We start from the raw sequence: 27,573 nt of genomic DNA, 5'->3' as shown, positions 1-27,573 counted from the left end.
AGGAGTCACTATCAGTAGTCCTGGTTTTATTTCCAGACATAGCCCATTTCCCTTGTTAAGGTATATTTGCATGCATTTTGGTCTGTTTCCCATTTTTTTTTGCTGATGTGACTGGAAGTTACATCTAGTAGAATAATACAGCAACTTGTGCTAAAGAAGATCAGAAAGCAGGACAGAAAACGAAGATGATGAGAGACCTCTCATCACTCAGTAACTGCACAGCCATGGCCAGTGTTCAGAGTGCCTCCTGGATGAACACAGACAACCTGAGAGCTGCATCAGCCCAGGGCACCGATGCAAAACAGCACACGGCAAGTTTTGAGGTTTGTGTGCAAAGACTGAAATGCTCTCAATACATCTCCAACAGCCAGGAACAGTGACTTCATCTTCCTTCCCAGACAAGAAAATGCCCCCAGATGACCCTGAAGAGCTCGTGCTGATGACCATAAGCCAGTCTCTGGATCACTGCTATAACTTACTGTCAGCTTGGCATCATCCAACAGCAGCTTGGTTGCTGGGGATAAAGGCAGAGGGATAGAGATGCTTCCCATTTGCTTTAACAGCATGAATAACAGCTCTACATACAATTTTATTTGAAACCCTTCTGTTTTCTAGCCTGTTTAGGAAATGCACAGATGAAAGGCTTCTTGCCAAGTGAACTTCTAGATCACACACAGAGTGAAATGGGTCAAAGTATTAATTTAAATAGGCCAGTGCGCTCTTTTTACAAAATATTAGGATTAATCTCTGCTTAACATCTCAGCCACCACACAGTATGCTACAGCAGCAGTGCACATGTCATTCCTAGAGGAGATATCTGAACCCCCCCAGCCCCGATTTCCATAGCTCATGGAAGCAGTTCAGCTTTGTCAGACCTTCTGCCTTCCCACCACCTCTGGCCCCACAAGCATAACATGGCTCTCCTGCCTTATGTTTCACTCATGGCTTTTACAGAGGAATAACTATTAGTATCAACCTCCCCTCCTTCACTTCTTCCACAACTCCCAGAAACTTGCCATTCTAGCAGACCACCTCCTGAACCACTTCCTTGTTTTGACTACTTTTCCATGAGCACACTGTAGGCTGCTTGGCAGAACAAATGAAAACATTAGCTGCATCTCTGGATTTTGAGAGGACCTCTTGGAAGTTTGGGTGCACCTATGCCACAGAGGTCTCTGGAGATGGCTTCATGAATGTACCCCTCTACAGTAGATGGGAGCCAGCAAAATTTCTACTACGCTCCCAAATAAGGGCTTGCTTAGACACTGTCGGTATCCATGCTAACTTTAAACTCCCAAGATCTCTTCCCATGATCACTTTCCCAGATTCCTACCTTCTGATTGCCTTCCCCTCAAAACTATCTGAGCTCTCTGGAGTTTTCTGAAATTATATTACCAACTGTGGAGGAACACTAGTACCTTGGGAATTAAAAAGATCAACTAAAATCACTCTGTTTTGAATGCTAGAAAGCAATGTACTTTTAGCAACAGGGTCTCAGATACTCTGTTTTCCTTGTTTATACAGATAATTGGAATTATTCTCAGTGCTGAGGGACATGCTTATTTCCACTTTTTTCTCCTCCTACTCCAAAGTAATTTAAATTCAATCCTATTAGATACAGGGAAGCTCTGTGACCCTGCTGTCACTTCCCTTTCAAAAGATTTCAAACAAACTAATGAGCAACTTGCTGCTCCCTCTTCAAATTGAGCTCCCCAACCAGTCTCCCTTCAACCCTCCTTCCTGCAAAACAGTGCACGGTTTTCCAGCTTCAAGAATGTGTTAAGGACTATTCTTTCATTAAACTGGATGATGCTTGAATATAAAACCAAATCAATAGATTTTCCTTCTGGGCAGTAATATTTATGCTTACACCTCCAACATCAGTACTCTGCTTTGGTTTGGTATTAAAGCCAAGGGATCCTTTAAATTCAAATGCTATGTTAGCTGAACCTTTCTGTAAATCCAGCCTCATCCCTGAACCACTGCCTATTTCATTTGTAGGTGCAGATGGATGGCACTACAGTCTCCCAGGAGATTCACAAGGCAGTACAGAGGCAAATGGAGCACAAAAACATAAACAAGTAGGCCAGAAACAGCAGAGCTAAAAAAATACTTACACTTGTACAGCAGAGAGTCTCCATGCAGCAAAAAAGAAAGAAAAAAGAATATGAATGGGGAAGACAAAGCAATAGCAGTTCTCAGGAAAGGAGGCAAAACCAGAAACCACCAAAATAAAGAAAACTAAAGCCAAAACACTCGGAAATCTTAGCAGGAAAGGTGACATGCAGGAATGAGGTAAAAATCCCTTTTATTTGGAGGTGCTACACATTTTGTATTTCCAGAGGACAACCAGAGAAGGATGCGATCTCTCTTGTTTGATCTATATTGGGACAAATTCAGGTTTTCTGACATTTGTTTCCAATATATGGCACTCACCAATGGTGCCAACCTGACACCTGCTGTCCCAATGTGCTGAGTTTTTTTCATTTTGCTGGCACCAGTAGCGAGATAAAAAAAAATGTAATTCTGTTATTTCCCAGTCTGAAGGAAGATTCTGAATTAAAAATTGGCAGTTTTTTGTGAAAGCAGGCAAGCAAGGAAAATAAAATAAAGCTTCTCTTGAAGGAATGAAAAAGGATGCAAGTTTGTTCTCCCGAGGGTTAAATAAATCTATTCCAAAGCAACAGCATTTCTCTTTCCCATAAGGAGGTTTAGAGGCACAGACTTTCGAGCACTTTTGGCATATTAGAGGAATGCTGTTCCATTACTAATGCACAACTTTTGCTCTTCCCTTCAGAAATGATAAGAAAGCAGCACAGCCATCATATGAAATGATGCAATGCCATGTCCCACCTCTTTTATGGTTCATGACCAGTCATGGTCCTCTTTGATTTAGACTAAGAAAAACAATTATTAGATGTGTGGGTTTGTCTCCAGGTCGAATGGGAACTGCTGCTATAACAACAGTGCAGAGTGTTTGTGGCAGAAGTCAATAGTCGCAGTCTGTATTAAACTTCTGGACAAGAAAGTTCTGCATGTTCTTGCACACAGCTCCTCTCCTTTACTTTCCTGCTGTCCCCAATGTTAGTTGTTTGTTTGTTGAGGTTTTGTTCTGTTGGGGTTTTTTTGTTTGGTTGAGGTTTTTTGTCATTATTTTCTTTTACTTTCAGAAACTTTGGCTTTATACAAGAGCTCTCAGCTAACAGCGATTCAGGCAAACCTCCTCATTACTCTCATTTTTGTATGCTACCCACATACACATACACTCTTACTCAATTTCTCTGTCAGAATCTATGTTCTCTTTTCTCTTGCCCATCTTCTATACTACCGTTCATTATGGCTGCTCAGAGATTGCTGGGGAGACTGTAGAATCCAATTGACAAATATCTGAAAACTGAAACAATCTTAAAAAAATTCTCCAGCCCACTTAAAAAATAAATCTGCAACATGGTTTCTCTTTAAGATAGCATTCATGGCAATACTCCACTGGTTTCTGTGTATTTAATGCATAAGCGGGAAAGTTATTTATATTCTACAAGCAGCTGGAAATGTGATTAGGGCTAAAGTGCAAAGTATCACACATATAAATGGAAACAATCTCAGGTTTTGAGGGAGTTTACAGTCTATGGTCCTGATTCAACAAGGGCTTATGGAAACTCCTACCTTCCAGACTTCAGTGATCTCACCAAAGTTAGTGCCACTACTGAGTCACTTAAAAGGTGCTAAAGAGCTTGTGGGTGGGGAGTAAGGAAGGAGAAGGAGGCACACAGCAGGCAACACTTTAGACAAGGAAGCATCATTAAGCAAAGCTAAGACTAAGGGACTTGCCTGAAGTCACCAAGGAATCTGGCTGCTCTGCAGGGAAGCTAATGCCAGCCTTTGGACCCCTGAAGTGCTACAGACCATGAGGTCACTCAACGATTATGTTTGCTCTCAGCATAATTGAAAATAAGGTGGTCTGCCTCCAAGTGTACATGGGCCATTGCTGAAATGAAACACCAATCCACAACCAAAAATCCCAAGAAAATTAAACCCAAACAAAAGCAGAAGTTGCATTGGGGAATCACGACAATGTGCCGTTGGGAATTGAGATGTCAGAAAAAATACTTTAAAGGATTCTTACAGAACACTTTTAATCAGTGCTATACCATTTCAGCTACATGTATTTTGTGGGGTATGCCTTTTTAAGAAAGAGGTATAAGAAAACAGGGAATTTTATCGCAAATCCTGCTGTTTTCTTTTGCTGTAAGGAATGACCTGCAAAGCTGCCATGACACTCCTTCAGTCAATCAACATTTCCCATGCTGCTTCTAGTCTCCTAACTCCTTTTGACACAGCTGTCACACATCTGTTGTCTCATTGAAAAAAATAAAAATCTTCAGGTATACTTTACAAAGCAGAGCAGTAAACTGACCAACTCTGTTTTTTGCATATGAATCTTTGCACATGCAGGTGCCTCACCATCTGTATAGAAAACCCTGGAAACTAGAAAGTTGGTATTGCTTACTTCAATTACAGAAGATTTTATGACATGATTTCCAGGGTAAAACCCTGAAGCATGGCTTCAGAAATTCAGCTACATACTTCCCACTAGCAGTGATGGTAACCTGAATTAGTGTCCTCAGAATCTCCCCCTCGAGTGCCATTGTCCTTGGAAAGTTAAATGCGTGACAGCTAATGGAGTATTTTACAGTAGACAGGAGAGCAAAGACCCTAACATGTTTTTTTGACACAAAAGCCAAGCTGCAATAGGCTGCTGTTTTTTGATACAACTGTCCTGAATGTAGCAGCTTTGCATTTTTACATCAACAGAGGATCTAGTCCTTAACTTTATCTTTCAGAGTTCTGTCCTCTATATGGAAATACTATCTATAAATATATATAGTGTAAATAAATATGATATACAAATAATCCACATATGAATTTCAGGAAATGTTTGTTTATTTACTTCTCCAGGAGTTGAATTTTAAGAGAAATGGTTTTGAATTAATTCAGTGCTATAGTTCTGAATTAATTCAATTCATCTAATCTAAATCAGCCTGACCTTTAGAATTATTTTGTACAGAAACATTTTCTGAAAGAAAAGGAGTAGCACTGCAGTAAGATAAGCTCAATAGATTTGCCCGTGAGCTTGTTTTATTTTACTAGCCAAGAAACTTTTGCTTTTCTACTTGCTGAGATATGGCTCATGTACTCTGTGATATTTCATCAAGCATTTTAATATATTCTTTTAATTAATAATTCTGCGCTTGCATCTTTCAAGTCATGTAAAATTCCCGCTAATAAACATAACTGCATACAAACAGTCAAAGCTTTTATTATGAAAAGTAAAAAATCAGATGCATAAACTAAACTGAGTGGTTCCTAAAACTATTAAGCTGAATGTTTAATTTCATGTTCTGAATTAGTACCCTGCAAGGAATTCTGCCTGAAACTACCACCTGCAAGAGAAAAAGCAATTCTCCATATCATCAGTTCTCTTTTCTACTTGCTCATGAAAATACTAGCATCTTCTACATCAGCTGGGCTTCAAGATAATCAAAAAGGATAGTTCCAACCACTTTAATTTTTATAGTTCTTTTAGTTAAAAACTGAGTGTAGAACAGAGAGTTGCAGCAGGTCTGATGGCACAAACTACCTCAAGTCACCACAACCTGCTTGCTTGTCATTGTTCATTACCTTTAGCTGGCAAACAATGATGCAAAAAATTACTCTGTTCGTGATCTAATCTTCCATACAGTACAAATAAAAAGCTCTTAAACTCTGCAAATATGGAGGGGGTGGACAACTGTTTATGATATCCTTAGGCAATTCTTTAAAAACAGCTATCACATGTATCAGGTGCCCTGGGCAAGCATATCATAAAAGCAACTCTGAGGCAACATACTCCTGAATGGAAGTTCAAGTCAGGTGGAACAGGGCTCAGAGCAACCTGATCTAGTGAAGGATGTCCCTGCTCATGGCAGGGGAACTTGGAACTAGATGATTTTTAAAGGTCTCTTCCAATCCAAACCATTCTATGATTTTGGGAACAAGAACTGCTGTACCTGTCTGCCTTTCAGTTTCCCGGGACTGAGAACCAACACAGCTTCTACATCTCTCCTTCCTTCCAACAGCCTGAAGTAAACAGCTACCAAAAGGAAAAGTAGTCATCCAGGCAGAAAACACCAGTCATTTTGCCCCCACTGTTAGACCCTTTGGGGGCAGATGATGTATTGCTTGCACTGACATTTGATAGGAGAAATGTTACAAGGAGACTTATCACAGTGAATCAGATACAGTTCACCCTGGATAGAGAAGTGGACTAGTAGGCTGTGCTCAGAATTATGATGGGAAGCTTTACTCCTGAAAACCCAGGCATACTTGAGCTGTTGTTCTTTTCTCACTGAAATTTGCTTCAGACATCTTTCCAGCATGCACAGTAAATCTTTATACTCCACAGACACTTTGAGATATACTAAAAAAAAACCCCCTCAACTTTCTGAACTTTAAGTCCAGTCAGGAATTACTATGTCAAGATATTTCCCTATTGAAAACAGGAAATATCTTGACAGGAAATTAGCAAATATTCTAAGACCCTGTCTGAGAAACAGAAATACTTGAGTAGAGTATTTGAGTTTCTTTTCTGAAACAAACTGATAGAGCAGGTCAATCATATTTACCCAAGAGAGGATGGCAAAACTCAAAAGCTGATCTATGGAGTGACAGTACCTAAATGTAACACATGATTCAAATAATGTTGCTTGGTCAGACAGTCATGAGACAGCACATGAGCCTGGGAATGACAGAAACACCACGAAAAAGGAGGAAGAAGCCTACCCTGCAAAGCAGGACTGCTCACCCACAAGCATAGAATTATGTGCTGCCTGGCAACAAGGCACTGGATTCTGCAGTTTCTCAGAGAGTAGCAGACACGAGCTACCCCAGGAGTATCTAAATACAGTATATCTAAATACCAATAAGTATGGCATTGGAAATGACGCACCACTAAACTGTACAAAATAAAAAGAGGTTCTGATCAACTTTGAATGAAATTAACCTGAGTTTTCAATCAGTTTGTCTTTTTCTCTTGCTCTTTTCTTTTAGTTTTCTTTAATATCTGTTTACTTGAACATTTTTTCACCAGTTTAAGTGCTTTTGCTTTCAGATCAGTATTCTAATCCTGTCACTACTGACCTCAAAAATTCACAGTAATTCAATCTTTACTAACATGAGATAAGATCTCACTGCAGAGATACATCCACCACTTTGGCTTTAATTGACCTAAAGAACACCAGAAGAAAGTATCTGTTTACCTCTAAATTCTCCTCTAGTCTAACAGAAAGATGTTTTGAGAGTAAGCCTGACAGATTCATGAATAGGGCTGTGTGATGCAGTTGTCAATGATAGGAGGGATGAGATTTGATAACTTGGAAGCCGTCTTCTAGTCTTTTGGCACTATGTATATTTGATTTTATTTATTTATCTATTTTGAAGTTCCCATTCTGGTAACCCATCTCATCCTAACCTCCTTTTCCTTGACAAAATATAGCAAGATCTAACAGTACTCTATAACTTCCTGCCCTAACAAAGACTTTCTTTCACCTCTTCCTGTGAGCAACTAGTCTTTATCCCTGCAATATGAGGTATCAATTTCGCAGAGCAAAAATTTGCAAGCCTTATGTTCTTCTGCATGAAGTGGAAACCATGAAGCAGTCTTAGTGAGACAGACTCATGCATGTGCTATTTTCAGTAGGTTCTCCAGATTTCCGAGTAAACAAGACTCTCCCATACAACACATATAAGTATCTCATGCCAAGTTATTCATTTGAGTTGCTGGAAGAATCAAAAAGCAGTAGAAAGGATCATGCAACCTATACAGAAAACATCTCAATCATTTGAGACAACAGTTGCCAGATACTAATTGAATTGAGACACATCAAGGCTGCAGACAGGTGTGTGCTACAGTAACAGCATTATCAGAGGTTATTCTCACGCTGTTTGCTGTTGTGCCACTGCAAAAGATCCCAGAGCACAGACTTTGGCAAGAACTACTCCAAAGGAGCTCTTGCTAATCTGCCACAGGAAATAACAAGAAGGTTCTTACAAGCAGAGGCTGTGGGAAAATTATTCTGTATCTGTTTGTGCTGAACATCGACTGGCTCCTAGTACTTTGGATTTAGCACTAAAACCATGTCGATAACATGCTGATGTTTTTAATTGTTGCTGAGCAGTGCTTACACTACGTCAAGGACTTTTCAGCTTCTTATATGGCCCCGCCAGCAAGGAAACTGGGGGTGCACAAGAAGTTGTGAAGGGCCACAGCCAGGACAGCTAACCCCAACTGACCAAAGGGACAATCCATACCATATGGTATCATGCTCAGCTTATAAAGCCAGGGGAAGTTGGCCACGGGGTGGTGGCCTGCTGCTTGGGGACTGGCTGGGCATCAGCCAGGAGGTGGTGAACAACTGCATCGTGCATCACTTGTTTAGTATATTCTTTTAACATTACTACTATTTTTCTTTCCTTTTTTGTTCTATTAAACTGTCTTTATATAAAATGATGAGTTTTATCTTTTTTCTGATTCTCTCATGCATCCCACTGAGGGGGAGCGAGCTTTGTGTTTAGCTGCCTGCCAGGCTTAAATAGCAACAACTACATACCCTCCCCTCCATCCTCAACATAAATCTGTGTCCACTAGAGCAAAACAAAGCATCAGTATTATGGGAAGACAAGCGTTTGATACAGAAGTGTCACCACACAAACAGAGTACCCAGCAGCTGCATTCCACAATTCTCGTTTTAACCCAAGCAGAAAACAGCCTCTAATTTTACACTACTTTTTTTTCTTAAACAAGCATGGAGTACTGTTATTAGAGACAGTTTATGATGTTCTTCATTTACTTCAGATTGTGCCAATAATGTACCCAAAACTATGAAAAACAGCTTTGAATTCTGACTAAGAAATCTCAGTTGGTTTAAGAAAAACCAAATATATATCAATTATCCACCATCTCCTTTCACTCAGAGATCAAGAAGAGACATTGAAAGCAAGGTTTCTTTTAGAGCATTTAAGCTGTGAACATGTAACCCCTCATAAGCCTGTATTATGTAGTCTATACATGTAACAGACATTGAATAAACATGGATAAAGACCTCAACAGGCAGTGAGGAAGCTGCAAAACTATATATAAAGGAACCCAGGAAAAGACAGATAACAAATATTCACAATTGAAGTTAATGTATTCATAATACTAATGGTGAGGCTAACACCCAGTTTGCAAATAAACAAGACATTCGCAGGTTCTGTAAAAGGACCACACTGGCTCCCTTTTTATTTTATTTTCTCAACTAGGGAGAAAATTTTATTTTCTCCACGTGTAGGAAAAGGCTTAGGGAGGACACTGGCACTGTGCTGTGCTCCTTCTGGGTGATATTTTTATAAACTGTCCTAGTTTGGAGTGAGTCAAATATTACTGGACTCCCACTGCAGTAGATTTGCTTGCATGCCCGTGATGGAGCCTTTTCAGAAGCCAAGAATGCTCTCACATACCATAATGCCAATTTCTAGCTTCCCACAGAGTGCTGTATTTACTACACATCAAAGGCCCATTTCTGCTAATGCATACAAGAGAGAAACTCAAGTGTCACAATCAATTTAATCCAGCATTCATCCAGGCTGCTGCCTTTGCCCTCATCCCTGTCTGCTTGTTCCTGCCGCTCAGGATCTGTTTTGTGGACTCAGCCAGAGGACTAGTCAGTCTGTAAACTAACCTGGGAAAGAAATCCTCTGTAAAAAGCTTAATTGTCAGCTGAATCAATTCCCACAGCCAGTTTGTAGTGAGGCTGTGTGAACACCAGTACAAGCATGAGGGTGTGGGCAGAAAAGTGCTAGCTGTGTGCAGGGGAAAGTGGAAATGCTCTTTTCAGCAAAAATAATGATTTTTGCTGGATTAAGTCAGTCACAGAGCTAGAGCTTTATTTATAGCGTAGGAGAACATATGGAGTCCAACAGGAAACAGGGTTTTATTGCAGTAGGTGTTCAGTCTTTCATCCAAAAAGCTGACTCTCCGTGCCTGAGACAATTCTGCTGCAGGTAAAAAATGAGCAACAAGAATCAGATGTGGTAGTATGTCAGGGCACACCAGAGAACCTCTAATTTTTCTTCCTACAGTATCACTGCACCTGTGCCTGAGTCTGTGCCATGATCATCTCCTTCTGCCAGTGAAAGCAACAGAATAGGTTTCTGTTATTTTAATTCTAATTTGCTATGGGGGCAGGGGAGAGAAAAGCCTTCAGGTGGTGCTTTAGGAGTTTTCTTTTTCCTTTTTTTAAAAAATAAATTTAATTCTGGTGTGGTGAGTGCCATTTCTCCCTTTTCTCTGAAAACACTGAGGTCCATGCACTAACTATCCTTCAGAACACACAGGGTGCTAAGTCTTCACCTGGATACTGGACTCATCTACTATATCTTTGACAATGGCTAGCTAGTACACTCCCAGGAAAAAACATACATCACCAACCCATCCAGTGTTCTGTTACTTCTGCAAATTTTCTTCTCTACTGTACAGATGAAATCTATTGATCAATAAAGACTAAAACTTTAATATGTTAATTATTTTTTTAAAAACTTTTCTCCAGTAAAGTCACAGAACAATTTCTGTGGTTGAAATTAGAAATAGATGAATAACGGCTAAGATTCACTATTCATTGCAGGCAGTCCTTTCTATAAGCCACAAGCTTTTTTTCAAGCACAGTTTACTATCCAAGCATTTCAATCTTACACTGAAATGCTTTAAAGAAGAGTTATAAGCAAACTTCTGTATTACAAGCTACAATTTTTTTACATGTTTCAAACAATTTCCTACCATACCTCTTCATAATGAAAATAACCTCTTCTTTGCCCTAAATCCAATACTCATCCTGTCTGTATGCTTGTTACTACCCACAGTAATAAAATTATATTGCTGAAACGGATATTTAGAAGATGGGTATATGGATTTTTAGCAAAAAAAAAGCTATTTCTCTCAAAATGTCTTTAAATAGTGGTTCAACTCTAGTGATCTCCCTTTAGTATTCTGGAAGCAAAACCAATATTGAAACAGCTAAAAAAACCAAAAAGGTTGACAACATAACTGTTAAACACAATCTAACAAAGATGCTCCATTACCTTTTGATGGGGAATTCAACATTATATAATATCTCTTACTTCTGCAAAGAACTAATGGCTATAAAAGAATAAAGTACAGCTTGAAGCATTATGCAAATAAAAATCAGTTAGTATCTACCAACACAGTAACACATAACGAGACACATGATGATCAATCTCAGTAAAAAAGGGTACTTTATTAAAGTAAGTTTTACAATGCATGTATGAGTTTAAAATGTGTCATACTTGTTATATACACACAGAAAAATTTAGACAAACCATAGTGTTTTACGAAGCTAATTCATGATTGAGTCTAAGCTCTGAAAAGCAGGCCATGGTTTTTCCTTTAACCTGAGAACAGTAAGTAATTTTCTGCATGAAGATTTTTCTTTCCATCTTACTTACACACAACTTCTATCTAAAGACTTATTACCATCAGTGCAGCTCTAATTAAATATAGACAACCAAGACAGCTGTAGATTAGGGAAGCATCAATTGACTGTACTGCAGCTCAGAGAGATCAGAAACTCTCAGATGCATAATGTTCCGGCAGTCACATCCTACGCTGGACCAACTCAATCGCTCCCAGCGTTCTTCACAACTCATTTAACAGACTAGCAAATTCTGGTATGACTGACAAGTCTTTCATATTATGGGCTCTCAGGCCGCTGTTAAAGGCTGGATGAGAAACAAACCCTAAGCTGAAGCTAATAAATGTTAACTGCACAGTTTGGTATTCAGAAAGTCCTGATTCCCGCAACAGAAAATACTAGTAATAACATTTAAAAGTCTATTTTTCGGTGGTGGATTTCATGGGCCCATTTGTGATATTTCATTCTGTCTTGTCTGTGCTGTTTACACCTAACTTTGAAGCAGATGGATAGCAACTTTCTACTATGTCAGGGAAATCCTCCCAGCCACAGCCACTCTGTACCCTGCTTGCGAGTATGTGGGCAGGCTCTGAAACACATCAGTGCCTGTTTGTTCACTCTGTCACCAGAACTGGAGGTTTCAGATCTTTATGCTGCCAGCCCAAGTGTTCCAAACTTTTCTCTGTTCCACTTTCAAACCCCATATAAAAGCAAATTGCTCATAAGTATTTTATTACCTATATATCTACCTCACTCAGTCATTCACCTAGCTTCAGTGCTATATAATCTACCTGTAATCATAGAGTCAAAACCGAAGCCAGATCCAGTTTTGTTTTTTTTTTTTTTTCAAGGGGAGCTGGTGAATAACAACATAATGCTGTATACATTACCTCAGCCAGAATACTGATGCTAAATAGGCTTGCTGAAGAAAACAAGAACAAAGTGACCAGCCTTGCTGAAGATAACGGGGTTTGCAAAATGAATGCCATTTTGCAAACAGAACAAAACCCAGCTCCCCTCAAAGGGTGGTCCAAGCTCAGTATCTCTCCTATACAACCAAAATTCCTTCTACCCAAGACATCTTGACAGTTAGCTGGAGCAAGCTGCTAGACAGGGTTTAGATTAGGCAAGTTTTTCCTGGAATCCCAGCAACACGATTAGACTCATCCCATGTTCCAAATTTTTTCGGCAATAGGAGATTAAACTCCCAAACAAGCATAATACTGAGCTGCAATTCAAGGTTTCAGGTTTGAGGTTTGCAGAACACACAGCCAGGTGCACCATCTACTCAAAAGGCCAAGATCTGCTTTATCATCATACTTCGTAAGGGTTAGGAATTTCCAACGATCAAACAAGGCAGCATTCTGGACTAATGTCATTTTGGAAGTAAGATCTAAATAGCTATTTCTTGTTTAAAATTAATCTAAGAGAGTTAGGTCCATAATTATAGTTCCTAAAACCATATGCTTCTTTTTCTAGCAGAATTTCTCAGCAACATATCTGTTTCTTGCACTGACCAGCTCACAAAGCATTCACTGATGCTCCTTTCAGAAGGTTCCTCATTTCCACGCAAATACCTGTGCAACACTTAAATGCTGCCACAAATCACATTATTTTTATCAAGAGAATAGCTGAAATCCATAGGATTTTTCCACAGCCAAAATATATCATTTGGAAAGTGCTGTCTTTGAAGGTACTAACTCCGCACAGAAGATACATTCTTAACATGCTTTAGGTTGCAAAAAACTCAGTGAGAGCACCAGCTCAGTAAAAATCCCTGTATTGCTCAGCATTTTGGGGCTATCTCATTGTGTGAACTTTGACAAGGCCAAGTGCAAGGCCCTGCACGTGGGTCGGGGCAATCCCAAGGGCAAACACAGGCTGGGCAGAGAATGGATTAAGAACAATCCTGAGAAGAAGGACTTCAGGGTGCTGGTGGATGAGGAGCTCAACATGATGTGACAATGTGCACTCACAGCCCAGAAGGTCAACCATGTCCTGGGCTGCATCAAAAGAAACGTGGCCAGCAGGTTGAAGGAGTTGATTCTCCCCCTCTGCTCTGCTCTGGTGAGGCCCCACCTGGAGAGAGCTGTGTTCAGCAGTAGAATCCCCAACACAAGAAGGAAACGGACCTGCTGGAGCGCGTCCAAAAGAGGACTACAAAGATAATCACATGGCTGGAGCACTACTCCTATGAAGACAGGTTGAGAGAGTTGGAGTTGTTCAGATTGGAGAAGAGAAGGCTCCTGGGAGACCCTACAGCAGCCTTCCAGTACCTAAAGGTGGCCTACAGGAAAGCCATCGAGAGACATTTTACAATGGCATGTAGTAATAGGACAAGGGGAAATGGCTTCAACTGAAAGAGGGTGGGGTTTGATCAGATATTAGAAAGAAATTCTTTATTGTGAGGGTGGTGAGGCATTGGAACAGGTTGCCCAGAAATGCTGTGGATGCCCCATCCCTGGCCCCTATCCAAGGCCAGGTTATATGCAGCTGTGAGCAACCTAGTAGAAGGTGTTCCTGCTCACAGAACCAGATGATCTTTAGTGTCCCTTCCAGCCCAAACTATTTCATGATTCCATCTATTTATCTATATATTTTTACAACAGCAACCAACATAATTTGCAGCCAAGATCCAAAAAGCAGCTCTCAAAGATGGATTACAGTTTTTAATAAATGGATTTTTTAGCACTGACTGAGATTACTGTCTCATGTTTATTTGATGCTTCATTCTCTTCAGAAATTAGATATTGATGAGAATCTGTGTCACAAAAGTATTTGAATCTCTATGCAAGAGGAGAGTGTATGAAGACAATGAAGACAGATACAAACACTTCTGAATATAAGTACAGTTAGCATCTAATGCATCTTCTAAAGAGCATAAGCATCATCACATTTCCATTATTTTAATATGACCAAAATGAAAGATAACAGCAGAGTTGATATGATGCTTTCGTATAACCATGGTGATACGAGATAAAGACAGGAGATATTTTTTTAGATTTCCAGTATTATTATCCTTAACAGGCTGTAAGAATAAATTTAAAGGTAGAGAGTGGAGTGTCAAAATGAGTCCTTACCTTATTTTTCTATATACGAAGCCAGCATGCAAAAACTAATTTACAGGTACAGGACTCAGATGCCACATATGTTACTGGGATGACTCTCTCCCGTAGGAGTTAAGGCTCAAAATGATTACTGAATGTTGGCCACAGAAAGCTTCTGGAACTTGATAGTAGCAGTGATGAGCCAGATGATGCAATCAACACCACAAGTCTGACAGGGATTTGTGATGCTCAGACAAATATTGTATCAAATCAACTCTTGGTGAAAAAGGAGATTGGAAGAGAGAGAATCTATTTTAAGCTGATATTTCCAAGGAAGGTGTGCTTTTGTTTTATAGCTAAGTGAGACCAACAGATAGTTGCTGCAGAAAGAAGCAACTCTGCAGCTCCTTCTTGTGTGCTGTACTTGTTTGACTCTGCAGTACGTCTGTTCAGGGAGCTGAATCAACAAACCTTCTACAAAACAATGCAATCAGTTTTTCTGCCATTTTAACTTCTTCTGAAAGCACATGGCCAAGGAGCCAGGTAGGGGGGGTAGAGAAGAAAGCTCATCCCTTGCAGACACGACCACCTATTAGACTGACTAATTTGTAATAGAGAAGCGCTCCCTGAAGTTCCTTTCCATAGTAGAGTTCCTCAGTAGACTGAGCTGGGAAGAGGAGGATTTGAGACTGAAAGCAATCAGCAACTCATTTATTTGCAATCCTGTGGATTCACATCTTTTAAAGGATCGTGCTATGGCATGGAGCCATTTTTATTATAGTCCCACACATGGGACTTTATAAGGCAATTTATGTTCAGCATTTTTACTGGATCTCACGCTCCTAACTCAATTACTTTTGAAAAGCTTGCCCTCTAGGATCACTTGCAGCCCAAGCTCTAAGTTTTAAGACTCCTTCCATACATTCAAAAGCTAATTAAAAAAAAAAATCAACTTCTGTTCAATGTCAATAACATAACTTCCAGGCAGAAACATTTTTTGTCACAGGTGAGAGGAATCCATGTCAAGAAGAAGGAAGACAAAGGCAGAAAGTAGCATTTTGTCAAAGGATAGCATGGTCCATTTTATTACTGCAACTGAATCTCTGTGAAACTGTGGCCAGTGGAAGAGATGTTTACTGTATTAGTGTGACTGTAGCAGTGTATGCAAGGGAAAGGCCCTTGAAAAGGTACAAGGAAAGGAGAAGTGAAGAAATGGGAAAAGCTTTTCCTTTGCTGAACAGCGATCTGCAATTGACACAAAATATTCCAAGCAAACATTTATTTCTTCTAGAAGCCAATTCCTCACTTCAGTTTTCTGATACCATGAATTTGCTAAATGATATTTTGAAAAGAATTTTTTCTCCAGTTACTTGCATACTTAACCAAACGGGCTGAGGAATGTGTCTTACCATACAAGTGTCCAGATCCTCCAAACGTTCTATCTCTGTCAACTCCTCAACTGTGATGATAGAGCGTTTAGTTGGTTTTTCTTCAGCTAACTCAATCTCCAGTGACTCTTGCTGTGGAAGTGGTTTGCCACGTCTGGTCAAATGGTCAGCCTGGAGACAAAGATCAGAGACAAGAACACACCAGTCAAACTTTAAAAAGACAAACAGAACCCAACCAGAAGGTTTACAGAACTTCAGTGATCACAGGAACCTAGAAGACCAAGTACAACAGCCAAGCTCTGTTGCGTGTGCTAATCTTCACACTGGGTTTGTTTTATAAAGAAAATAAAAGTGTGGAAGGGAAGCTTTCTCCTAAACCATTTTTTTTTAATTAACAAACACAAAGGCATGTACAATTTCAGTTAATATAATTTTTCTAATTATTCAATGGCCAAATGTTATCACCTGCTATAGGAAAAGAAGGACAGCTTTGTTCAATACCTCAGTTCTGTATCACTGAAGAAATAGATAGGGAAAAGGTCTAACAACAATAGAATCCATTTTTAGAGCTGCATAGCAAAAACTGTTACTAAGACCACAGAGAATGTTATGTGAACCACCCTGGATTGTACTTGGAAGCAAGCGGGTTCATGCTGTCATGAAGATGATGAAATATTTTCTAGTTCTTTTGATAACTAAAGAGAACATTAAATAACACCTGTCAAAAGCAAGTATTTCAAGACCAGCTAGCCCAAATCAGCAGAAGCCTTCAAAAAGGCAGCTACGGAGAGCTGTAGTCCACTGTTTAACATCGGATTGCGGTTTTGTAAACCATCAAAAACAGATGACCTGAGTTAATTACAGCTCATTGAGACTAGTGTCTACTTAGGAAAAACAACTGGAGAGCTCCTATGGATTTATCTTCAAGCACACTAAAATAGCTACAATAATAATTAATGCTAATCATCATCACATTAGGCAAACTGAGGTCTTCTCAAACAAGGTTTATTTTTCAAAGTTGCTTCAAACACGACTATGTCAGTGCAACACACACAGACATTTGTAGGGGGCTGAATTAGTAGTAGGTGACACTCCAATTTAAGGAGCTGGCTCAGAACTGTTTCAGTGCATTTAATCTTTTCTGTTTTAAGAACTAGCTGCCAGCTCTCAGGTTGCAGCTGTCAATTGAAGATTAAGTGTTAAATTAGATAGGAGTTCCTCTACCAGCATTTTTGAGATCTGTACTCTTCAATGTTTTCACCAGTGTTATGCTACCTGAAGGAACCTGCAGCTAATAGAAACATAGGAGAAAGAGACATGTTACTAATGCAGGCCAAAATGGATAATAAAGTAAATCAATTCAAATCAAATGTACAGACAATCATTCCTTAGTAACCAAGAGCAACTAGCAACTATCTATGGACGCAATCCTGAAACACAAGTGCCAAGCATCCAGAAGCCATTAGTGAGAAGGAGTCTAGCAAACCCTGCCCTGAAAATGAGTTGCCACTGAAACTCTGATGAAAGGATGGAATTCTTATCTTCTTGGCTATGTAAATACAAGGAGTGAGGAATATCAGGAGAAAAAAACATTTCGCTCCTGTGTACAGTGTTGGTTAAAACATTGGAATAGTCAGTCTGGTTCTGGAGACCGTAATTTTAAAAGAGGCTTTTAAAACAGCTGGAGAAAGTGCAGAGGATTGTCACTGGAGGCTGGAGAAAATGACATACTCTGCAAGAATCAGGGTATGTCCAAGTTGTGCAATACCACTGGACAGAGACAGCCCACTGCTCATGCCAGCTGAGCCTCCTCCAGGACAAACTGGAGCTCATTAATGTGGTCACTCCCACAGCAGGCTGCTGCTGCTGCATAGCTCCCGAGACCAGAGGTTGTACCTTTACACAATGCTGCTCTGTATTACAAAGATGCATGCTCAAATAACACAGTCTTTTATTTAAAAAAACAGAAAGGAGGGGGAGCAGAAAGAATTATTTGTTTTCTGTGTGTGAGGACTTTCATAAAGAGGAAATAAAGAGACATATATAATGGTTCCCTTATCTTGTGGAGAAAAGCATCTGAAAAAATTCATGACTGCAAGTTGAAGCCAGAGAAATTTCAATTAGAAATGAAGAGAAACTTTAATCAGGAGAATGACAAACAGTACTGGATTGTCCTTACAGACCCCCATTGCATTAGAAGTAAAAATGTTTTTCTGTAGATACAGGGTTGTTTATTTCTTCTACTCTTGATGAAACAAGTACCTTTATAATAATAAGTATCTGTGCCTCCTGACAGCTCAGCACCTTCAAGTAGCAAATTTTGTTTCCTTCCCTATGCTCCTATTCCTTTCCCTTCAAACTGGATACCTAAATTTCTGAGATAGCCTCAAGATATATGTTCAGGGAACAAGGTCTCAGCAGTCTCTAAGGAATTCTAAAGAATGAAATCTTACCTCTCATTTCATGAGCAACCAACCCTTATCATCTCACCACGGCAAATACAGTCATTGTTCTTAAGTAAGGACTCAATGCTGCATCCTGATGGTGTTTTTACTTCTAGGTCTGACAACAGCTCAAAAGATGATAGGACAAATATACAATACAGTCTCTTCCAAGGTTGCATCTTTCTTAAAGCAAAGAGGCAAGAATCCCAACATCATATTTCAAGTGATGTCAGGATGTCAACGAAAATAAGACCAATTTCAAAATAGAGCTGTGAAAGGAGAAACTGAACAAGTTATGAATGTAAATGGCATTGTTAAGGTCTGGCATATTAGATATCAACCAGGGAAATACTCACCAGTTTGTGATGGCAATGGGAAAGTGCATCCAGAATTTCATCTACAACTCGGTCAGACAGGAAAGAAGCCACCGTCAGCTTTACTTCACTGTGTCAGGATTAAAAATGAGAGAACGTTTTAATTCACGCAGGAGAATTTTGTCTTTATTACACGTTCAACAGTATGACGATTATCCATAGTGCTGTCACTTTATTTGAAGTAAAACATTAGAGGGTGTCAGGATACATGACTGCAGGTTTCAGAAATAAACTCATGAATCACACAGTAAACACAGGAGCCTCTGTACCATATTTAACCTGCTTCTAACAGTTTTCCATGAGATGAAATGAAAACATCTGGGTAAAAGAGCTGAATAAAAATCAGAAGTGAAACTCAGTAAGGAACGCTCTGCCACTGAAGTCAGAGAAACATGAATCTCAGACAAATGGGATAGGACAGTACCGCCTGTTTAACACTACTACACTGAACAACTACAATCCATTCATTTCCTTAATTCCTTTTTTGTGTTTGCCTGACAGTTGAAGGACAAGTGTACAATGCTGGTTATCCATCACAACTTTGCTTCTTCTTTTGCTCTAGGTAACCACTTTCTGTCCCAAGAACTTCATGTCAGCCATTCCACCTACACACATATACGAAGAACACCAACACACCCTGCACACTGAACTTAAGTTTCACTGGTAACTCCCTGTCAAGGAAATGTGTACCCTGAATTGCTCCCTTGGGGTCCCATCTTTGGCGACAGTACCAAAGACTCAGGCTGTGAAGGGCAGCTGATTTGGAGCTCACAAGTACATATGCCTGAGCTGCAGCCAGAAGCTCCATCTCTCCTGCCTCTGCTTTCAAGGCCAAATGTTTCACCTCACGCTTTCCAGCAAGTGACATGATTTTATTTTTTTATGTGTGGACTGAGCTGCTTTGGATTAACAAAGCTATTTCTGTGTGGGTCTTTCACTACTGCCGCAGAAAGCCTGGACAAAAATGTAAGGAACTCCTTGGAAAGGCAATAGGGAGGTAGAATGGTGGCCAAGCCACAGTGGGAAGAGAATGAGAGTGAAGGGATCTCTCTAAGCTACTGATATTAATTTAAAATAATATAAGGCAGGAAGGGTGACAGTGTGGCCCCCTCACCCCACTGACAGTTCCAGCTCCTACAAGTGGAAAAGCCAGTATTATTGTCTTGGGGTCAAGATTTGTTTGATAGGACTAAAGTGAAGAAAACTGACTCCCTGAACCAATTTAAACACTCTGAAGGCATAGCTAAAGGTTTTAGCACCTTTTCCTGCCTATTTTGCTGTACTCTGCAAAAATAATTTCCAAGTCTTAGTGTTTTCTTCTTCTGCAAAGATATTAGCATCGCAATACAAAATGACATGCTCTTCCATCAAGCAGAAAGGAACTGAGAAAGTTTAAGTACAGGTCAACCACATTATACTGCATAAATATATTCTCTGGTATACATTTGATATGAAAAAAAAGCAGTGAAAGGTCAGGTAAAAGCCTCTTTTTTAAAGGACAAACTAAGAGTTATTTAGGGTAACAGTTTCTGCTCCAGGTTTGTGGTTTGAATATTCAAGTTTCCATTTCTTAAGTACATCTGTCTGCTGTGCAAAACTCCCATATAAAGTTTTAAAGTGATTGCTATGGCTACAGGACAAGACCAAATGCAGCAACAGACAAAGCACCGCTACCAGTCAAAGCAAAAAGTGCAATTTCCTTCTATTACATTAATTCAGTATTACCCAAAAACATAAAAAGATTTTAAAGAATGTATCAGTCATGAAAACATTATTTGTGCACCAGAAACCAAATCTTTTACTAAATAAAACAGAGCACATGCATCAATAATCTCACATCCCTAGAGATTCCAAATATATGAATCTCCTGAATTAAGTTCACCAGACCTGTAGGGCGATTTCCTGCTCTTTGAACGGCATAATAGAGTTTCTTGTGAGCCACAAAAGCATTCCAAAATTCTTCTATTACACAAACACACATACACCCCAAATCCAAATTCTATGACTAATTTTGTCAGATTAGTCTTTTAAAATACCTAATTTTATTGAGGATATCAATTCCAGATTGCTCTAAGAGGACATTTTTCACAAAAGTGCGTGGAATGGAAATCTTCTCAGTGCTAGCCTCAATCAGGTCTTCACGGATGTGAGCTTTCTTCATTACATTTGGGCAAAGGTTTTCCGCTGCATCCACCATAGACTCAAGGAGCGTCTGCAGCACAGTAAGCAAAAAAATAGCATTACATATTGGGATTTACTTTAGCTGGAAGATGACAGCATTATTCTGGTGAATAGCACTACAACACTTTGAGACTTGTAGTTTTGACAATTCTCCTTCCTACTTTCCAATCCATTGCAACTCAGCTGCAGTAAAAGATATTTTACAAAATACAGCTTTTAAAATTAACATACGTACTTAGAAAACATCCCACAACTATACTTGCTTGCCTTTTCAAATATGAAACTTCTCTATGTTTAACTGTCAGAACAATAAATTAGCTTCTCTTGTGTACCCACCACTGCAGTGGATGCTCTGCTGCAGCTGCCTTCCCTCTAAACTGTGTCCTGAATAACCAATTTCCATCAATACTCCAGACCTGCCAATTTGTAAGAAGCACCAGCATATGAAAAAAAGGAGACTATCGACAACTCAGTATGCTGTACATGGCTGGAATATACTAGCCAAATATTAAGAAGTAGCTACAAGTGTGATTTGCAGTGGGCATGAAAACCTTTAATATATGTATCTCATTTACATACACGTAAATCCACAGGGAACTTTAGGTGCAGGCAACAATTTTTATTCGCACAGAATCACAGAATGGGTGAAAGGTTGGAGGTCATCTAGCCCAACCTCCCTGCTCCAGCAGATTTCCCTAGAGCACATTACTCAAGGTTGTGTCCAGGCAGCTTCTGAACATCTCCAGTGAGGGAGAGTCCACAACTTCCTTGGGCAATCTGTTCCAGTGCATGGTCATCCACATAGTAAAGAAATTCTTCCTCACGTTCAGGTGGAACTTTCTGTGCATCAGTTTCTGCCCATTGCCTTTTGCCCTATTGCTCGGCACCACTGAGAAGAGTCTGTCTCCATCCTCTTGACACCCTCCCTTCCAACAGTTCTATACATTTATAAGATCCCCTCTCAGTCTTCTCTTTGGCCCAGCTCCCTCAACCTTTCCTCATAAGTGAGGTGCTCCAGTCCTCTAACCATCTTTGTAGCCCTCTGCTGGAGTCGCTCCTGGAGTTCTATGTCTCTTTCTTTTTAAATGACTGATCAAAACCCCAAACCAGAAGAAAACCATACACACTCCAGAAATAAGACCATGTTACAAACCCCCCAACTCCCTCAACTTTATTTTTCTTAGCATAAGGTCTCCTGTACTGACAGTATCCTCCCTCTTAAACTTTCTCTTAGAAAAATGTTTCACAGAAATCCTCAACGCTACGAAGTTACATTAGGAAGCCCCTTTTAGTCGCATGAGATTTACCTCCTACCTGTGCCTATGAGAGAAGTAATTCTGGTTTAAATCCTCTTTTATCACCTGCTGGTTTCTTTTTGAAACCCCAGCTATGACTAGAAGGCTCAAGAGCCCTCACTACAGGCATGAGTGAGGGCTCACAGTGCCTCACATAATCATCCATCTATAAACTTGTGACATGAAAAGTGCAGGAAAGCTCTAATGCACAGATGCAGGGATCAGGATGAGTCATAGAACCAGTACTAGTGTCCTTTGTCACTGAAATATTTTTCCTCTAATAGTTTTCCATTTTCATATCCAAAAAGGTTAGGATACCTGTGGTCCTACACAGAAGGTATAAAATAATAAGCTGGTCATCTAGAAAAACAATTTGAAATTCATATGGTTTTACTACATGATGATATGTACCCTGTGTACAGTAAAACACATTCATTTATAAACACAAAGCAGTATTTTCTGATAAGACTGGAAACTGTTGTTTGTTCAAATTCTCTCCTATATCCACCTTACTTCATCTCCAGTCCCAGCAATGCAGGAAATCTATTTTAGGTATCTTCAGAAGGCTGTTCAACCACCAATTAATTTCCCACCAAATAACTTGTTTCAGAGATTGCAAAAGGCCCAAGCTCATCAGCACAAGATTCGAAAACAAACTCTCTACGTCCATTCCCAGTACGAAGCACTACTTAGAAAGACCAGTAAGGAGGTGTTTTTCTCCAGCAGCTGGTCCTGTTGCCCAGTGAAGCAGCTGTCATGCTGCTGCACTCCACTGACTGTGAGGTCTTCTCAGCCTACAGTGCTTCCACAGTGGCATATACAAATGCATTGTCCTTGGTTCATGCTTCAGTGTAAGTGCAAGACTCATTTTATCCCAATTTTGAATCCTCCAAACAAGTGGGACAAGCAGCAACTATTAGCAGACATCAGATTTTTCACCATATGCCATACCACATGAAGCTTTCAAGTAGTTTTTTAAAATCCAAAGGAAGGTGGAAAGACAAAAGGAACAGGACAGGGGGCAGTTTCTCGATATGGGCCAACATGTCTCCAGTAAGACTGGAAGTTGATAACCAAACAGAAAAAGGTACTTACCAAAAAAAACAGGAAAGACAATAGCAGTTTCATTGGAATGGTATACTAGGTAAGCCTAGGTTTAACCCAGGCACTTGTAAATATTGTACAAAAATAATGAATTGCACCCCTTGAAAACTCTACCAGGCTTCCTTTTTCTTCTCAATGTCACACAGAGGTGAGTGACCTCAGGTTCAACTCCATTGTAGCAGAGCTTTCTTCTCTTTCCATAGCCCTACTACATAATTATGCCCTACAGAATTGGCAATTTTCACATATAGATATTGAGCAAGAAACAAAAACACCATTACTGCATAATAATTTCAATTATTCGAAGCAGCATCTTTCAGTCTATAACTCTTACAGACTGAAAAAAATAGACTGCTCTTTAAGCCTAGATTCATGAGGAGAACAAAGCAACATGAAGCAGCCACAGTGCACAGGGAAGTCTGATCTTTGCAGCATTTGATTTACAGTTATAAGGGACAACTGTCACTATGGAGTTTGTTTCTGGGTTCCCAAGCTCACTGCACTTTAACCCTCCCGTACTCCCCTCCTTCAATTCCCCAGAGATTCTGGGACAGCATGACTAAGGAAGAGCCTTTCAAGCCCCTGCAGACATATTCACAGGGAGGATAAAGAACTTAAATGGTAGAGACAACTGAGCCAGGTACACTACTAACGAGAGTTTCTGATACATCCATTTTTTATCATGGCATTTATTCTCTGGGTGCAAATGTGTATTCTATCTTGAAAAAATTTCACAGCCCCTCAAGAGTTACCAATGTATCCCAATCATAAAAGTGACAGACTTATGTTGAATTACAGCTGCAGTCTTTCAAAATGGATCACGTGAAGAAATGCTGCGTGAAGGTGTCAGTGGGAAATAGAAGGAAAAACTGAAGACTTTTCCTGAAAATCTCAGAATTAATTTTTAATCAAAAAACCTCAGAGAATGTGCAATTTAAGTCAAATAGAGTTTGGATCCCATTTTAATTGCACAACTGAACATAATTTCTTCAGTGGTGGATTTCAGCAGTTAATTTCACATGGCTGTTACTGTACCTACAGAAACCTTTCCTCCTCTTCTAATTCTATCCCAAAACCTTTCACTGATGGAAACACATTGATCAATATTGACTGTGAAGGGGCACACATTTCAGTCACAAGACTACACGTGCCAGTCACCAGGCGTGCAGAAAGAAAAGAAAAAAGTACCGCGCACAGCTAAAGAATCTTAGTATTCGGGAGAAAGATACGGTGAGAACAAAAGGACTGGAGCATGATGATATCAAAACAAAAATTAAACAGGTGATGAAGCTAAAAAACACTTTGCACTAGAACAGAATTTAGGGAGAATATTTCAAGCACTCTTGACCTTACAAAACAAGCATCTTTTGCCTAGGCTCCACTTCTCTTGCTTATTTTTCCTTGGGCCTTTGTTGACTGAATAAAGCATCTCTGGGTTCTATGTGTCCACAGTGACACCAGCAGGAGATGAAAAATGCATACAATGCTATAATTTCTCCTTTGGTCAACTCAACTCATTCCAAGATACTGCTTTTCCTTACTCTAACTTCTTACTTCCGCCTCTTCCCTTCTTTCAGTTAAAAACAAAAATAAAAAATCTCATATTTGCCTGAAGAATGTTCATCGGCTTTACACAACTTCCAAACTTTTTTTAGAATCAGGCTGTGGTTGCTATGGAAGCTAAAAATCAAAAACTCAATTCACATTACACAGGATGTTTTTCTGCCAACAATTACAAAAAAACCTGTCCTTATATGACCTCCCTTGTCTATCTTTACAAAAAATAAACTGCTGATTATGTTTTGAATTGATGTAAACAATTGGGAAAAAAAAATCCTAATCCATGTTCAATATTTTCTCCTGCATACAAAGTACACCACTACAGAAATTAAAGGGAAACCTTTCAGCCTGAAGCGTAAAATTATTAAAAATGAGAGTTAGAATATAGAAGGAGCAATACAGCCTTATAGTTTCTTGTAAGCCACTTAAACTTGAATGCCAACACAAATTAAAAGTAAACATAGATGTTAGAATGAGTGAGCTGAAGTGCCTTTCATTGTAAATGTGTAAAAGCATAAATGGAAGACCCATGAACTCAATCTTACGCCAGGAACTATAAATAACGTTCCAAATGCTGACGAGGCTTATTTTTCTACGTTTCTATAAGTGTATCCAAGATGAACTTATTAAAGTGCATGAGCCCAGCATGAAGGGCTGACCTAACTATTCCCATTCCAATAATAGTCCAGGAGTTCCACTGGGAAGAATCTTATGGATAAATCACTTTCATGGCTGCAGAAATCTTCACTTATTTCATATAATGGGGAAAGGGAGACACATACTAAAAATCAAGCACCATTTTCCTCCTCATTAACTTTTTAATTTCAAAAAAGTAATTAGTAATATGGTATTATTATTGTTCTTCATTATATTCCCACTGACTAAAGCATTTCCATGTTCAACTGAAAGATCAAAGAATCTGAAAATGAAGGTTGAAAAGTTTAAATACAACAGAACACAGACAAGGCAGCTTAGTCATAAACTCAGGTTGATTTGAACTGCCCCAGAGTCATATTCTTAAATTCACCAGCTTCCATACAGATCCCAACTGTTGTTAAAATCTCCCCATTCTGTCTTCTTTCTGGACTGACAGCTTTGCACATGCTGTATGGATGATTCTTCTTTGCTTGTTATACAGTAAAAGCTAACATAACTGAAGGTTCAAGTTTCTGAGCAGGAGCTGGCTGAACACAGGTGAGAACAATTACAGATCAATGACATCTATTTCAAGAACTGAGGTTTGACAAGCAACTTGTGAAAAGACTTCCTGCAAAGCTGCCTGTACTAATTCTTTGGGCACTCTCAATACATACAAGTTACCCAAATCAAACAGTAAAGTGGAAAATCTGCATCAGGTTCAAGTGGTCACTGGGGAAAAAATTCTGCAATGGAGCCTACAGAAAAGCAGTTTTCACTCCAGTGGGACACTTTAACTACTGAGCACTTTTCTCCAGGGCATGAGGCTTCTTGGGGTGCTTGAGAGATGCCATTATAAAGGGTTGAAGGAGCAATTGAGTAGTCTTCGCCTTCTAGAAGATGAAATAAGATGATAATAAACAGTACATGCTCCTTCTGCCCACTGAAAACACTAATGCAACTTTTCTTTTAATTCCAACTGAGCAAAAATCCAGATAATGCAGCCCAAAGTTATAAGAAACTAATAATGAAAAAATAGCTTACACACAAATCTACTGAGAAGTTAAAAAAAGAAAAATTGTGGTACATTTGCATTTAGCAACAGAAAACCTCAGATTTAGTTATTACTGAATGTAACAGATGGTAATACATTTATCCACAGACCTTAAGTTGCTCATCCACTACCCTTGTGACTTCTCCAGCCATGGATTCAAGTGTCTCTTGGATTGGATTGGAGAGTGAACCATTTGCTCCTGCCCAAGAAGCTCCACCAAGGTGATACAGATTTGGTAAGAGCTGTAAGACAGGAAGAGTATCTTCAGAAAGCAGGCTCATCACTACCTGCTTTCAAATCAGGACAAATAGGAGAAAACCTCTTTGGTTAAATCAAAGTCTTTATAAATTAGAATTATCACATTAAATACTATCTATAGCTGATCATCTGAAAAAAAATACCCTTTTGTGAGACATTGTTATTTCACCTCCCCAAAAAGAGAAGAGTTGCAAACATACACAGAACTGCTCTCAGCATTACCAGTATGCTGGGAAAGGCTTACTGTTTTGGAGTTCTTAGCATCCCGCATAAGCCGTTCTGCAGATTTGACATCTTCCTGTACAGCGTCCACGCCACAGTTTCTTAAAGAGTTGAGATGATCTTGCACTTTTACACATATCCTGTCAATCATCTATTTGAACAAAAGACATACGTAAGATAAAACATCGGAATGTTGGTCAAACACAAACCTAATCTAGTCCATGTAGAAAATCAACAGTAGCATGATGAGATTTGTAGTGACAATCTGGAAATGCAAGATCAGAGCTTGGACATAGTACAATACTAGTGCAGAAAAGCACTACATCTCATAAAGACACATCTAAATACTGCAAAAATAAATAAAACTTTACCATTTGAAAAAATTAAACAATTTGGAATATTTCCTCAACAGTTACCTCCAGGATAACTGCAAATAATCAAGTTATCCAGTTCAAGTTGCTCTGTTTTTTTTGAGCAACTTAAATGCTGAAAATGTTGTTGATATATTT

General features: G+C 39.4%; 1 protein-coding gene across 7 annotated transcripts in view; it reads right to left on the bottom strand.

The window, feature by feature from the left end:
* The window catches only part of CARMIL1 (capping protein regulator and myosin 1 linker 1), a 194,158-nt gene that overhangs the window by 26,631 nt on the left and 139,954 nt on the right, over window positions 1–27,573 (bottom strand). For 4 of the 7 annotated variants that reach the window (XM_017813289.1, XM_017813293.1, XM_017813290.1 and 1 more), the window contains 6 exons: window positions 27,087–27,215; window positions 26,695–26,826; window positions 20,791–20,966; window positions 18,737–18,824; window positions 15,958–16,107; window positions 2,118–2,135 (listed from right to left, as the gene is read on the bottom strand). In XM_017813289.1, the coding sequence (XP_017668778.1) occupies window positions 2,118–2,135; window positions 15,958–16,107; window positions 18,737–18,824; window positions 20,791–20,966; window positions 26,695–26,826; window positions 27,087–27,215 (693 nt within the window). The remainder of the gene's footprint in view (window positions 1–2,117; window positions 2,136–15,957; window positions 16,108–18,736; window positions 18,825–20,790; window positions 20,967–26,694; window positions 26,827–27,086; window positions 27,216–27,573) is intronic. The other 3 variants (XM_017813291.1, XM_017813292.1, XM_017813295.1) reach the window with 1 other exon arrangement.

The sequence above is a fragment of the Lepidothrix coronata genome, unplaced genomic scaffold (assembly GCF_001604755.1).
Source record: "Lepidothrix coronata isolate B3197 unplaced genomic scaffold, Lepidothrix_coronata-1.0 Scaffold40, whole genome shotgun sequence".
NCBI lineage: Eukaryota > Metazoa > Chordata > Aves > Passeriformes > Pipridae > Lepidothrix > Lepidothrix coronata.
This window is presented reverse-complemented; position numbering and strand designations above follow the sequence as displayed.